Source organism: Falco biarmicus, chromosome 12 (genome assembly GCF_023638135.1).
Source record: "Falco biarmicus isolate bFalBia1 chromosome 12, bFalBia1.pri, whole genome shotgun sequence".
Classification (NCBI taxonomy): domain Eukaryota; kingdom Metazoa; phylum Chordata; class Aves; order Falconiformes; family Falconidae; genus Falco; species Falco biarmicus.
This window is the reverse complement of record NC_079299.1, coordinates 27,653,216-27,669,552: the sequence shown is the minus strand read 5'-3', so window position 1 is coordinate 27,669,552 and position 16,337 is coordinate 27,653,216. Positions and strand designations below refer to the sequence as shown.

The following is a 16,337-nucleotide window of genomic DNA, read 5'->3' as shown; positions in this document are numbered from 1 at the left end:
CTGGCAAGACCAGGCACAAGAGGTCTATTAATTACTGGATTTGTCCTTCTCCTTTCTAAACTCTGTGATTGTTTTCAATGAAGGAAATGGCAGATAGCCCATCCCACACTTTCCTCAAAACTTCCAGAATCCCTATTTAATGCCACACTCTGGCACAGAGTTGACTACCCCAACACATCCCTCCCGCCACACCCTGAGCTCAGGAAAGGCACACAAAGAGACCTGGTAACTTTTCTATCCCCCCTGCAGCTTATCCTCAACTTCCAAAGCCCAGCTCCGTGCTTTATCGCAATATGGAATAAAAATGCATTGCTCTGCCTTTACCGCAGGACACTGATTATTCATTCTGCACCCCAGGACCAGCAAAGCAGCCACAACCTGAGCAAGCAAGACAGAGGTGTGCCTCCGGCATAGGGATATCACGGATTTGCAGAGAGCTGGACTTCTGGGTCTGCAACTGGACAGGACCATGTTCTTAGTGCACAGAGTCAGTGAAGAAAACGCACCGTTCAGATCATCATTAAACAGCAGAGTGGATCTCACCACCTAACAAGCTACCTACCTCAGCAGATTTGGTAAGTCACAGCAACCCAAGACTGCTTCAGCCCTGGAAAAATGAGCTACCAGCCTGGTGCCCGTTGCTAGGGGAGCTCAGTAATGTTCAATGCAAGCTACACCAAAGAAAAAACCATCTCTTGCAGAATATTAGCTGTTTAAGCAGATCATCATTATAGCTATGTGCCTAGACACGTGAGAAAAGCACTGTTCTCTTAACTGAACAAACAGTTACAGCAAACTACTGCAAGAAAGGACAGCTTATATGGACAGTATTCCTCATGTGACTTAGAAAAGGCAGAGCAGGACACAAATTTGTGCAGAGGAGATGCCTGTAGATGACATGTTTGAAATGCTTTTTTGCACCATAACTTTTTTTTAAAAAAAACCTACATTTAAAATTTCTTGGGTGAGATAAGCTGCTTTGATTTAACTTCATTGCTTAAAAACAGAGTGGGGTAAACCCTTACTCTCATTAGCAGCAAAGGGTTAATGAATCTCCTAATATAAATAAATACAACATAAATACTAAAACACAGAGGTTTCAGCCTTGCACGGTAACAGCTCAAATATGAAAGCATCTGATATACAAACCAGACCAGCATCCCACCTCCTGCTGAGATCTGCACAGGCGTATGAACTCCTAATGCTACAAAAGCTGCCAAAGGTCTTAAGGTTACTGGGAAGCCCAAGCAAAACTCCTGGACGCTGGGCATCTCCAAACCTGTCTTTCAATAAATATCTTAAACCCACTGATCCCTGACATCCATTTTCAGATACCCAGGTTAAAGCAGGTGAGTTTTCACGCCCTCCAACAGCAGCCGTGCAGCTCCTGGGGTCATTACTAGCCACGTTCGGCACTGCATACCCAAGCATGGCTCCTTGCCCTTAATTTTTTGCACATGCTTAATATTTTGCAACCCCCTTCTGGAGAGGTCACTGTCACCAGGGATGTCACGTTACCTTGGGGATGCCTGCTGCAGTTTCAGACAGGCGGGGGTAGGTGTAAGAGCTGTAGGAATGTCCTTGCTGGTGTGCTTTAAACGCGCTTGCTCCGTAGGGCATGGCCGGCTCCTGCAGACCGGAGCCTGACCTGGACCTCTGCCTCATCGCTGGCTGAGGGCTCGCTGGGTCCACGTAGGATGACTTCGGCCGCTTGTCGTAGTCATCCCTGCCCAGGCCGTGTCCCCAGTCGCTGTACTCCAGCCTCTCCTTGGGGCATTCGCTCTGCACCGATGCTCGGGACGGGGTGTAAGGAAAGGGATCTCTATAGTCCAGGGAGGATCCGCTGGGGATCCGCTGATACTCCAGCTTTAGGCCACCATATTCCAGCGGTTTGGGCTTTGTTTCCAGGTGTGCGTGATAATCTGGGAGGAACCTGGAAAGGTCTGACTGCAGGGGCGTCACTTCAGAATAATACACATCCCGCGAAGCCACCTTCATCATGTGCCCGTTCTGCTTGGCAGCGTAACTCCCTTTGTAGTACCTGTCCAGCTCTTCCCCGTAAAGAGTCTTGTCTCGGTATTTTTCCACGACATAGTCCGTTGTAGTGTCTGACTCGCTGGAGTACTGGGAATACGTGATATAACCATTTTCCTCCTGGTGTCTCGGCACATGGTTTGCGTTTCCTTGGTGGTGGGTGGGAGGACTTTCCTTCCGCAGGGAATTGGATCGTGTCACTGAGATATTGTCAAACTCTTCCAGCAGGCCATTGATCGAAGTATCCTTTCGAGGCTTATTTCCTCTAACAATAGTCTAGGAATAAAAAATTGTTTTGATTAAATACTGGTTTTCATTTAATATCTGACAAAGAAACCCCACTGAAACGAAATACCGATTCACCCAGAAATACCTGTGGCGATATGTTATGTTCTTCAGTCATTTACCTCAGAATAATCCATTGCTAAAAAAAAAATACCTCCGTAACTACTTACAATAGGACATGCAGAAATGAATGAAGAAAGAGGGGTTAAATTTGGTGTACATCGTAAGCTGACGTGTGGCATGTAAAGACACTGTTAAAAAGCTCGGTTTAAGAGGTGGGTGTTCAGAAGCCAAAGGCAGAGATGTTTAAAGCCACTACTTAGTTTTTATTTGATACTATTCAGCTGCCCACACCAAGCAAAACTTGTGGGCTGAATCTGATTTGCAGGGTATGGATAAGCCAAACGAAAATCATTCAGTGGTCACGTCTACATGTTATTTTAACAAACTGTTGGAATGGAAAGTCATGTATAGGTCAATATGCGCCGGGTTCTGGTTTTTCTACAAAGCTGTATGTTCCTGGGAAGCAAAATTACCACCAGGGATTGCCTCTTGGTTAACTTAGGATAAGAGACACTTGGGGAAGAGGGAAAAATACTTAACTACACCTTTTTCTCACAACACATGGCATCCAGCAAACCCCTGTGCACAACCATGGCTTTGGGACACCCGCATCGTGGATGCCATGTGGTGGTAGCAGTGGTGGCCCTGTCTGTGTCCTAATATTGCAAAGTCCTCTACAGATCCCCCAGCCATGGAGGGTAAGTGTGCAGGAGCACCACAGCCATGAACTTACTCCCAGACTGCCCACAACCCCCTGCCCACTCCTACTCCTTTCTGTGGTGCTCCTGGTAGCTTGGGAGGTGAACTGCGCTTGGTTACAGCTCTCCTTCAAGAAAGATTCGATTATTTTTAGCTAGTACCATCTGAAGACTGTAACACACGGTCACATCCATTTGTCAGCAGTTGGCTCCCGTTGAGCGCCGCTTCACGTTTATAAACACCCCGCAAGAATAAGATGCAAAGATTAAGGGCCAGGGCCATAAATCAGCGCAGCTCTACTCAAAAAACATTTGCTTTGCTGATTCACTTTGGCTGAGTATCTACGGCTGTATCTTATTTGACTTGATGAATTTTTAAACAGAGTCCCCGTGGTCACCTCAAGGAGACGTCCCTCTGCTGACAGAGGGGGCTCTGCTCCACGCCTGGTGAGGCTGCTCAACCCCTGCTTGAAAGCACGCCACAGCTCAAACTTTGCCAAAACATGCATTTCATCACTAATAAAATAACTTTTTTTTTTTTTTTTTCACATTAACAGCAACATACTTCTCTGATATTCAACAAAAGGCAGCTGAGAAAAGCTGGGTTATAAGCAAAGCAGTCCTGACCTCACGCTGATCCCTGCTCTGATTTATGTCTGTAATTACTTGCCTAGTTTGCTATTTTGAAGCTGGTGATACTGAAACAATAGGACAGCAAAAATAAGGCACAGCAAATGGATCACTCCTTCCGCCTCCGAAGCCATTCAGCAAGATGAGAGAAATTGGTTTCACTCAGCTACAGCCTCTTTGGCAGGATGACTGCATGATCATTCATATTTAATTATCACATAATAAACCAGCAACACTCGACAATGAAATGTTTGTAATTGAAAACAAGATTGAAATACCCAACTGGCACCTCACTTCCCCTGTGCAAATGCGCGCCGAGGAGTAAAACGCCAACGTGACGCTCTGCACGGGACTGGCCTTCACCAAGGAGAGGTTTCCTGGAGCAACCTGCGTTGTGTCTCTGCAAAAGCACCTCGAAGCCAGAGGGAGCTCCTGGGAGCCGAGCAGCCTCTTCAGCTACAGAGAGTTTCCCTTCTGCTCCTCCAAGCAGATGCTCTCTGGAAGCAGGATTTTTAGATAGCTTCAGAAAACAGACTTAGAAGAATGCTGCTGAGGCTTTGTGCGCTAGGGAATTCACTGGTGACAAAACCCTGCAGAATGTAGGGATTTTCTGCAGACAGGTGCATGCTCGGGAGCCACCTTTTCCATTGTGAGGATTTAAAAAGAAGCACTAATAGTAAAATGATCTTGTAGGAAACCGATTTTCCAAAAAAAAACATTTGCCACCAAAGCCCCAGTCTGATGAAGCAGCCTTGTTTAGCTCTGGGACCTCAGTCTTGTCTCATCCCGACTGATGAAGTTCAGGGGATTAAGAACTAAAACCCTTTTCTCCCAGCACTTTGAGGACAACCACTGGCAAACACTGACTTGCAGGACTGATGGCAGAAATTCCTATTCGCTTCAGGCTCCACTCTGTGAGTAAATTAAAAGGGCCAGCGCAAAGGAAGGATAAAACTTAGCTATTCCAGAGGCACGTTTTCTACAGAATAGTCAGTGCTTTATCAATTCATCAAATTATCAATTATGATAATTATTACTAACAACAACAACAACATTTCTATTTCCTTTGACTTGTTTTTAAATTTAGCACTTCCCTTACGTGAAAGGACATACATCTTGGTGAGATGCCCCTTTGGCTAAATCAGACAGCCTATACAAGCTTGATTTTTTCCAGGGAAACATCTAGTATCATTTCTAGTAAAAGAACAGCAGTGTCCCTAGAAGGGATAATTTAGGAAGTGTTTCACTGAGACCCTGTGAAATATGCTATATTGCCAAGTGTTTTGCTATTTGGATAGAACTTAAGATGTTTATACGCAAATCTGAAACACAATGGGTGCCTCTGTAGTGGGCAAAACAATTTACTAGGCTTAAAAAACAAATTAATATCCCAAACCAGGTATCATTCCACAAGAGTATCAAAAATTAAAAAACAAAAATCAAAGATGATGCTATAAAGAATAAAACATATGTTGTGCCATGTTAACCTGCCCTGAAATCATACTACAGAGAAAGCGTGTGCTGGGGGCTCACCAGCACCTGCAGCTTTCCCGCGAAGTTTTTGCAGAAAGTAGCCAGAGATTGAGAAATGCCATAACCGTCACCCAAATTCCCAAACCTGAAAGCCTAATGTTAGTGCCACAGCCAGAATTACCCAGGTTCAACGGTACGACTTCAGTGGAAAGACCGAACTGCTGATGTTGGGGTCTCAGTTTGGAAATGCAAACTCCGGTTACTGCATTCACCAGGCTGTGTGCTGCATCTGCGAGCAGAGGGAAGACCTCCTGGGACTGAAATACAATGGCAGGAATCACAAAAGATGGGAAATTCTAGCTCTAACTTCAAAAGCAAAAAAAAAAACCTTGAAAGAAAATCTAACAGAAAAAGGCAATATCAAAAGTGATATAAACACGGTTATCCTGGTAATTAGTTTCATAGGAACTAGACTGTTTTTTGTATTTTAAAGCCTTTATAAACTTAAAAAAAAAATAAAAAAAATAATTATGTTTCCATATAATGAGAGAATTCTATTTTTATGCATATTCTCTCTACATATTTTTTTTCACAGTATTTTTTCAACCACTTACTGGTCTCTGAATTTTTAAGCTTAAGGAATTTTCAAAGTTACTGCAGGTAGATAGCTAAAAACAAAGCGTTATTCGCAAAGGTTGGTGGGCGAAGATTTATGAGGGCTTGGTTTCTGATCGTTGCGATCAGGTAATGGAAACCTGTACAACACCCTGGCATGCATGAAAAACAGAGATCAAGCCCCATGGCGGGTGCAGCTTTCACTGGGTTCACCACAGAAAGCTGCCATTTGCTGTAGTTGATACCCCACGTTTATTAAAGGACGCTTTTCAGCACACTGTGCAGTTTAGGAGGGATCAATGTTACAATTGATGAAGGAGTGCCGGTGAATTTTATGCTACCATTACCGTCATACATTAAAATCAATGGGGCGCAATCTCCGTGAATTAAAGCACAGCACTTTGAAGCTGTAGCTCTCATTTCATTTCCATTGCTCTCTGGACAGGTTTGGCGTTTGCTCTGGAGCCTGGTGACAGTAGACATCCTTCATGGTGTTTCTGTAGCAGTCTGTCCTCCGGTGATAAGCTATAATGGATCTGTCTGTGAGAAGTGCTGTCTTGCCTTGTTTCCAAAAGGAGATGAAAAACAGCTTCCGCGCTCAAATACTGTATTAACCTTGACAATAATGAAGTGGGTAATTAACTGTTTTGCCCTAATACGACCTTGCATTTATTGTCTTTAAAACTGCTATACTCTACACACTCGTTAAGAATATATCATCCTTTGTCCTCCCGGAGTTGTGTTTTCAGAAGTTGATGAGGATTTAAAATCTCTGTGATGTGCAGGGTGAAATAAAAGAAAAGGTCTTTTAAGGAAATGTCACCTTTATAAACAGCCTATCTAAACTCTGATTTTGCCTCTAGCTAGCTTCTCCCCTCATTTGCATTATACTTAAACTAAAAGCACAGCCTATGCATATCTAAAAATCAATTTTTTTCTTAAGAAAAAGTGCATGAAGCACAGCTGGTCAAAGTAATCTAAATGTAAGTGATGGACACGTCAGTAATGTATCTGCTGTTGCAAGACACTCGAAGTATGTGAAGCTTGTGCTCACGACACCACATTTTACTCCTCAGCATAAGCAAATGTGAACAGCACTACCTTGAGGAGAAAAAATGATCCTTGTCATCATGTCAGAAGGAAAACTCTGGCCTTCCCCATAAGTAACAGAGTTCTGTAGCTGCAGCCAAGGGTGTAAGGCAAGTCAGATGTCTGCATTTTATATGCATTCTCACCAGGAGAAGACTCTGTAAGATCTCAGACCAAGCACAGTCCTTGGAAGACCTCAAAATAGCTGGAGACACTCAAAACTTCTGGAGATGGGTTCAAGCATGCAGCAAATCCAGCAGCCCAGGGCCAGCATGAGGTGGACTCCCTTCCCTTGCTTTTGAGGCTAAATTTTAAGTCTGAGTTACCATCTTGAGGGCTGACACAAGGACCAGGCTCAAAGGGGAAAACGGGAGATGACAGAGAAAGACCCATCTGTGGTCTCCAATGGCAGACTTTACTCGGACAAGTAAATATGCTGCCAGGGAGAAAAAGCAAGTGGCTGAAAGCCCAGTGACTGGGGAGCTCAGCTGGGATCCTGGGCAGCTGTTTTCAAGTAAGTGGGCCCATTGTTTTGTTTAAGGGTTTTCTCCATTGAATATTCACTTGAAGACAGCTTCTGACCTCTGAGTTGCCTTTCCAAAGGACGGTGTCAGAGCCATCATCGCAACCCCACTGCGCTCCGCTGAGGGCTTAATTACACCTGAACAGTGAAGCTTCATAAGGAAAGACTGAAAAACATCTCTCTACCTCCATCCTCTCTTTCTCCTACCTGATGACGGCATCATGGCAGGGTGGCTTCCCACGCTCATGGCAGAAGTGCCCAAGCAATGCTGCATTGCCATCTGCAGGAGACAAGCTTGTGCATCAGCCTTGGACATTAAAGATCATATTTAAAAGAAAGCACATGAGTCCCGTCCATTTTTTGGACACGAGGAGTGTGGAGACAGAATTAAGGGCTGGGTCTGTGCTGAAGTCCCATCTCTCTCTGCATTTCTTCCCACCTAATGTGGGTGCAAGTGTCTTGGGGAACTCGTTCATAGATTGCACTTCCCAGAAGTCCCAGGGTTAGGAAGCTGGTGACTTGTCCCCTAGGTTTTGGCACAGTGGCCTTAGTGTTGGGTGACCTCTCCATGCAGGCAGCAGACCTGCTCCTCACCAGCAGCCACCCCAGGGCTCTCTCCTTTTCGATGCCATCTGCTCCCACCACTGGTGCATGGTCCTCTTCATAACCACATCTACGCTACGCCTGTACGGTTGTGCCGCAAGAGAGGTAATGGGTATATTTGCAGCTTTCTGGCTGTGGGACCACATCCTCAGGCAGAACTGGAGATGATACAGATTGTGCAAGTTAGAAGTGCTGCATCTGGGCAGCTGTCTCCTGACCTCGGCAGGGAACGAGCAGATACAGACAGATGGGCCAGCACCAGCGGCCTGCACCTACCAAACACCTCATTTCTCCGTGGTAATACAAAACATCAACCTAAGTGGGAAGTTCACGGTGCTCAGGCCATACAACATTACCCTGGAAACGTGCCTTTTGCAACAGGAACTCAGCAGATACACAGAGAGAAATAGTGCTGGGTGAGAAGAGACGTCATTTATCACTCTGCACCCTCCAGTAGTGTCCTACGGGATCTGCTCCAGTTTTGATCTACAGCCTGTCTACAAAATGGCTATTACTCAGAGTTAGTCACAAGGAATACACAACAGACAGGAAAGTATGTCAGAACATTTCTTCCTGAAGCCTGTAATTTAGAGCTTGGTTTACACCTGAAAGCCGCAGAGTTTATATAATTTCTGTTATTAATTCCTTCCCAATGCTATATATTCTCATACTCCCCATAAAAATAGTAATAAAAAAATATTAATTGCTTCTAGTATCCCACACTTCCCTCCTAGGGGAAGAAATTCTGCATATTTCTGCAATAATATCAGATGCCTCAGCTGGGTGAGGAGGTATGGGTCTCTGCTTCCTGGACCAACGACTTTTTTTGGTTTTGTATGTTTGGTTTTGTATGTTTGGGACCAAACCAATACACTTCACACCACAGAGTCACCCGGCAAAACCAGACGCACAAGATCGTGTCAGCTGCCCCTTGTGTGAAGTGTCTAAGCACATGAGACATGATTCCATCTCATTAATTTTTCTAATCCCTTTCAGAAATTCCCGTTTGGGATAGTTCTTAAGACAGAACCTTTCCCATGCACAGGAGAAATTAAATACAAATTAAAACCTCCAAAGTAAAACGCAGCCAGGTCCACATCTCTGGGGCTTTACTAGTTGGGAGGGCAGGAGCCCCAGCCATGAGCCCAGGGCTGTTGCAGGATGTACCATGTCTGGGATGCGCTCATCACCAGAGCTGACTCAACATCACTAGATACGAAAGCCAAGTTTTACTCTGTCCACCCACAATCATTTGACAAGTGTTTCATCTCCTGACAGATGCCAACAGCAGCAGGGCGTACAGTCACTTTTTCGTGTTATGACAGAAGAGGCAACTGATACCTGTACCAACACCTCACCGCAGGTAACACCGCACTTTCCAAGAGGAGAAGGTCACTGTGGGTAACATCAGGTCGGAAACACTTTCCTCAGAGGCCGATTTACCTCTTCTGTATGAAGTCCCCCCCACCATTCTGGTTTCCTTAACATCAGACTAGAGATGCTGAGCTTGGGCAAGCATAATGCTGGGCTATCCAACAGCTGTGTTACCCCAGGACTGCACCCTTGTCTCTCTCCTGAATTCAAAGGAGTAAAAAACCAAATTATTCTCACAATTTCTCTTTTGGAGGAGGGACGGGTCCCAGAGACTCCTTCCCAGCATTCACCTGTACAAAAAAATATCTCCTGCTTGCTTCTGCAAACACTACCTGAGAGAACGCTGTGGCTGCCCTGGGCTGAGCTCTGCAGCGTCTTTTGGTGGGGCTTGTCCACAGGGGCTGGGCTGAACAGGCCAGATGAGCTGTACTCAGCAGGTTCCTGCTGCTGCAAAACAGCTAGGCAGAAACCCGTGAAATACAGCTGTCTATGCTGCAGCCACGTTTCTGAGCACACACTGGCATCGCTGAATTTTTTTTTTGCTGCCACACAGCAAAGCCACTACAGAGCAGAGAGTTGAGCTTGGTAATATGCAGCCTTCAGGTGCACACATCCAATGCTATCACATTAATTAACCTGATACTGGCAACAGCACAGGGTAAGAGAGAAGCTGGGAAAACACTGGCATACACACATTAATTATTGAAAGATGTAGGTGATGATGGTGATGATCTAGAAATGAAATTTACTCAGCCTGAAAAATACATATTACTCAATAGATCGAAATAAAGGTATAGCTAAAGGTTTGAGAGAAGTGCTTAACAACAACACTGATGCCAGCTGTTTAAAATTCTTCAGAAGTAAAAATGACGGAAAACTATAAAAAAAGGCTAACCAAAATGGTACTGTGTAATTTGTCACCCTTCACAGCAGTTTTAAAAGTTAGTTGCCATAACAACAAGAGCAACATTTCATTATGATCATATTCACTAATTCTTTTGACATTTTGAAATATAGTAACTTTAGCAAAACATTTAGTTTTAAAATTCCACTGAAATATCTACATTCTGGTAATTTTTTTTTTTTTTTTTTTTAAATACATAAACATGGTTGTTATATATCATTTGAAACACTGTTAGACAATATTAAATGTCAAAAGTAATTATTCTGGCTCTACTTAAAATGCATCAGGTATGTGCAATTTTATATGTAATATGTATACACAGTTCTCTCAGACACACAACAAATGAATGACTTCAAAGTTTTAGTTTCAGTGAGCAAGTTAGTGTACTTATTACTGACGAGTTATACAAGCACTTCACAGGGAGAGGAATGGAGAAATCTCAAACCCACAGAATTTCTATTTCATAGGACTTAAGACACTTCAAAATTTTCTTTTATCCCAAGACGGAGTGTAAAAGCAAAATGTTCCACAAGATGAAATCCCTCAAAAACATAACTGCAGGAATTTTAACTGCCCTCTTAATAGTCGCTACATTTTCCTAAGGTTGATGGCAGTCGTTTCAGCACAACTGTGCGCAGAGTGGGCCTGCTAAACCAAAAAGCTCTATCAAGCCACACCAAAGACTGTAGGTTTTTTGGCCACATTCTGGATAAAATCTGTCCGTCAGACTTTCCTACTTTGTCAAATCTGTGGAGAAAGAAAAAGATCACTGCCTCAGAAAGACTGCAGCCAGCCCTGCTGATGAATACCAGCAGGACCAGGTATCTTATCCTCCCCCTTTCAAAGCCACATCACCTGCCAGTGCCCCTGTGGTAGTGGAGTTTTCTTTTATTCCCTCAAGGAAGTTGCAAAGCAAATTCAGGAAGTTTTACTGAGGTGTAGCTGTGGCCCAGCGACAGCTGGTGTGGCTTCTACACCATGCAACGCCCCATGGCCATTACAGGGGAACCCTGCAGCAGCAGCACCCCAGAGCTTTCCAGCTGGGCCGACTTCAGAGGCAGCTGAGAAACACCAAGTGAAGTTAGGGCCACGTGGGCTAGGTGACAGAAATCTTTCCCTCCAAGAAACACAACTCCGTTTTTCAGTCTTGTAACCCCAGGACAGGAGCAGACTGGAAACGTGTGACATGTCACAGCTCCAGTACCAAGCTTGCCATAGGCAGGGCTGCATGTGACTTGAACAGGTTTATGTCCAAATATAAATGACATAATTAAGGGCAGTTAATACAAAGCAATGAAGCTCCAGAGTCTCTAACCGGTACCTCAGAAATCTGGGCTTGGGAACTGATATGTGCCTGGATTACCGCTGTGCTATGGGAGAGGCTTAGGAACGACTCCTTCTGCACTACAGATCTCCATCCTCAGCCACAAGGTAGGTGCAGGGAACAGGAGATGAAACAAGGGGTGGTGACAATCCTGCTGCCTCTTTCAGTTCTGGCATCATCACTTTCCAAGCAAAATGCATTGCAAAAATGCTTCCTAAACAGGCGTGAACTGACCCTGCCAGGGACGTGAGATAACCAGAGAACCCTACAGCAGCTCGGGGCTAGCCCAAATGGCTGTAGATTTTCTGAAGCCCTCTCTGCATCACAAGACAATCATCACCAACTTCAACGTTGTATCAGCCAGTTGTCCTTACATCTGATATTTGCAGCCTAGACTGTTATTTTTTCTGGGGTTTTGTGTGGGGGAGGTGTGAGGAAAACAAAAACCCACTTTTCTCAACAAAGGCACAAGAAATGGCAACAATTAAATGCTCAGCCACCACCTCCCTGAATACTTCAGCTTTCATAACCTACTGCTACACTTCACGGGAGCTGAGGGTCTCCCACGTGGTGCTGACACCAAGGCACCCAACAACACTGCTTCTGTGGCACAGAGTCAGTATTTTACAGCTACGCATGATCAGCGCTGGGAACTGGTGGGGCACAACACCACGCGAGTCTTCCCAGGGCTGACATGCATTAAAAAAAAAAAAAAAAAAAAAAAATGTCCTTCTACAACCACGGCGCATGACAACGTCACAGGTTTTATTCTAGGGGCCAGAAAGGAATCGGTGTCGGATTTTCATGGGGAGAGGAGCCCTGCAGCTGGGTGGGTGATGTAAAAGACAGTGCCCTGTCGTTTCAGTCGCGCTCACCACCCTGTACGTCTTTGTACTCCGATGACACTTCCCACAATGAGGTTTCCTTCGTGCCCTAAACATGCCCATTAACAAATGCAAGGTTGACGGTGCATTAACCCAATTAATGATCCCTGCACTTTTCTCTCAGTGCAAGATTTCTGGCTGTGGTTTGATTGAGCCTTCTGAAATACTTAAGTCAATTCCAGTGCGATAAAATTTTACACTAGGGAAATAATTGCCTTCATCTGACAGCTCTGGCAGTGGGGCACTTGCTTAGGAGGGCAGAGGCTCTTGGGTCACTCCACAGTGGTCACAGTCATCTCCCTGCTTTTAATTAAAATGAGGATTTTGACAGTGACAATTCAGAAGGAACAATTTAAACTATTATTTTTTGCTGTGATTTACCAGAGCAAATATGGCAGATGCTTGAAGACAAAGTCAACATTTCTGTTTCAGCGTGTATGGAGGCCAGCTTCAGAAGCTCCTTCAGCTCTGCAAGCCATGGCACAGGGTTGTGAATTACCTTCCCACTTCACAAATCACCAGGCAAAGGCAGCGAGCAGAAGATGCTGATGAGTGCCTCAGTCCCAAGCGGCACGCAGCTGGTGTTTTGCAGATCGATGGGCTTCGCCTCCCACGAGTCCAGCAAAGCGCTGCTCAGGGTGGAGGCAGTTACTGCAATCACAGCCCTGCGTATTTGGGATTAGCACACCAGGAAAGGGCAGGGTGATGTGGATGATGTGTGCAGCGAGCTGGCCGTGCTGGCAGGGAAGGGACTGGCAAGGCACAGCAAACGAAACCACCCTGCAGCCAGCACCATGCTGAAAAATGTCTCAGTCCCATGGCCTTGAAAACAGTGAGGAAGTGTCAAGGTACTTCACTAAAACTGTGTGCTCCTGACCACCCACACACATGTAAGGTGTGCTTTTTTAATATGATTTACGTCTAAGTACTATGGGCTCCACCTTCTTGTGAAAACTCCTTCTTTGATTTCAGGGAATTCAGGAATTTGTATTAGCAAATTCAAAAAAACAAAATAATTTCACGCGTATGGGAAGTGCGGCAATAGGAATGCCCTCAGTGGTGCTAACTCCCGCTGAGCGATTTTCACCTGCAAACACGGACACAGAGCAGTGTCCCTGTGCAGACATCTAATGGTTAGGTCAAATTTACAGAAAGACATGAGGAGCTGCCTGAGCTGATGCTTTAATTACTCTCATAAATGAGAAGTGCAAGTCAAACACCTTCTTGACAGCAACAAACCGAGGCAAAAGATTTCAGAGGATGCTCCACAACAGAGTAACTTGCAGGGGGCAGTGCCCAGCACAGCACCGCAGTATGTCATTTACAAGAAACTGCTGAAACATTTCTAGGGTAATCTCGATTTGATTCGATTTGCTGGGCTACGTCGCCACCAAGCGCACTCTGTCCCCAGCAGCAGATTGGCCCTGACAAATTTAATAAATTAATCTGCCTGACAAAGTGCTGCTCCCTCCCCTTCCTCCAACCCTCCCCTGACAACACAGAAAATCAGGAAGAAGGGTAAGGGCCATGGAGCTGCTGCTGCTAAGAGAGAAACGGGGCTGCTCCCTCCCACGGAGTGTGAGATCCGAGTCAGACCCAGTCTCCTGCCCCACCGCATTTTCCCAGGGCTGTTCATAAAAGCCAGTGTGCTGAAACCAGTTTTCTATACCTATATATCCCAACACTCCCAGAAAGTGCTACTTCACACATGGAAGCGTAAGCCTTAGCAGTAAGGATCTTCACTTGTGCTGTGCTCAGTGTGGATTATTAAATGCAAACTAGGACACAGATAGTAAATACTGTTTTGTTTAGACTACAAAAATGTGAAATTCAGTAAAACTCACAATCTCTTGCTATTTTTTTAACTGTGTGATCCTTATAGCTAAAGCCTGTTGGATCTGATCTTGGCAATTAAAAAGCAGAAATGCTCATCCTAAATGCTTCTCTTTTGTTCACTTTTCTCTCTCCAAAGACCTATATCAGAAACGCCCTTTTTTTCCCCAGCCCTCACAGTTCATCCCACAGACAACAGAAAAGGCATTCAAAAGTCCCTGTGGGCAAGTCAGTGTTGTTGCCCTGTAATACACAGCACTTGGCTAGTGTAATTGGATCCTGTGCGAAGGAGAAGACAAGAAAGAAAGATCAGCAGAGCACTTCCAAATTCCTAGAGAGCCACCAAAGCCCAAATATAATCATGTCAAAGCAGGAGACAGAAAAAAAACCCCCACATTTACACCTGGAGCTTTTGCCTCTACAGGTAAGCACGCTGCTTGACAACACTATTTCCCCCCCGATACTATTACTCTTTTTGAGCTAAACTCTGCTAGGGTTGAATAAACTTGGCTGTTTGGTAATAACATGCAATATAATTTAATGGTACTATAACCAGTACGGTTTCTGTTCTGGACTACAATGGACCAAAAGAAATTCATTAGTAGACCTAGAACAAATATATCATGGTAACATGCAGAACGTGTAGTTACTGAATGATTATTGGCATTGCAGGGTTAACTGGAAATGGAAGTAGCAAACACCGCCCCAGCACCAACATGGAGTGCAAGTGCTGCGTGACAGATTTTATATGGAAATCCCCTCCACCGACCTGTTATGAAGCAGGCTGAAACGCCTACCTCGAACAAATGCCATCAGGATGCCCAAGCAGATTTCTCATTACTTCTGCTGTCTGGGTCGGCTTTTGACGTGCAGGGAGATGAGCTTCCAGAGATTTCTTGCTGCCACCTAGTGCTTCCCACTGCAGGCCACTGACAAAATGAGCAGTTTTTCTAACATCAACACAGCTTCATACCTGAGTCACTTCTGCAGCACTATTGGAAGTTCAGCCAGTCCGTGGAAGCAAGAAATCTGCCGGCATGTTTTACTCCATCAGCTTTCTCAGCTGAGCCAACAAGAGCTCACTGAACTATTTGACTGAAGCTAGGTAAAACACATTCAGCCTTTCCACATGTTCACTGGGGAAAGCATTTCCAGCTTACACTTCACCATTTATTTTCCAGGCTTTACCCTGGAGGATCACTACCATGGTACAGAAACCAGAAGGACCCCTACGGCTGCAGCAGCTGCCTCAAGGCATCCCCTCCACCTGCCTACTCCTTTACAGCCCGATCTGGCCCCAGAAATCTTATAGGTCGGTGCAGGGAAAGTTTTGGAGGCAAAAAGCCTGGTTAAATGAATGAAAAGGAAACAACAGCCATGTTAGCAGTGATGGAGCCAGAGCCCTCCACCTCCAGGCACAAGCTGGGAGCATGGCTCATCTATCAGGGCAGACAAGCCAGCCAGAGGAGCTACTGAACAGTTTCCTATAGATTTGTCTTCAGGGACTAACTTCCATGTTAAAAAAAAGATCCTGATTACAAGTGTCCTTGGTCAGGTTGTTTCATACAAAGCTACCTGGAGAGTATTCCCAGTCTGGTATTCCCAGAGGAGACCAGATCCAATTTCTGAAACGCTAACACCCAAGAGTTTGCCCCTTTTATGTGTAGACCTCCAGGTTAACGTGGTTCTGACCTCTAAAGCAGGCTAGTCTGCCTCAGCAGATGCAGACTGTGAACTCTAAATTTACTTTCCATCTTTACTTAGCATAGTATTTACTTTACTTAATATTGTGACGTTCTACTCACCCACATAAGCGCTCATTAACAGAACTAAATCTTGCCCTTGCAAGATGCCTCCAGTGCTAATATTACTTAAATTCACAATGCTGATGCAAACAGCATCTAAAAACATGTTAAAAAACATCTAAAAATTACTGTTACCCCAGAAGCCTGTGACCTATATTATTGTCTATTGCTGCAGGCCCAGGTAAACTAACTCCTTTCTC

At 44.9% G+C, this 16,337-nt stretch overlaps 1 protein-coding gene across 3 annotated transcripts in view; it reads right to left on the bottom strand.

Moving 5' to 3' along the window:
* The window catches only part of PAK5 (p21 (RAC1) activated kinase 5), a 92,153-nt gene that overhangs the window by 16,935 nt on the left and 58,881 nt on the right, over window positions 1-16,337 (bottom strand). For all 3 annotated transcript variants that reach the window (XM_056357616.1, XM_056357617.1, XM_056357619.1), the window contains one exon: window positions 1,519-2,310. In XM_056357616.1, coding sequence (XP_056213591.1) covers window positions 1,519-2,310 — 792 coding nt within the window. The remainder of the gene's footprint in view (window positions 1-1,518; window positions 2,311-16,337) is intronic.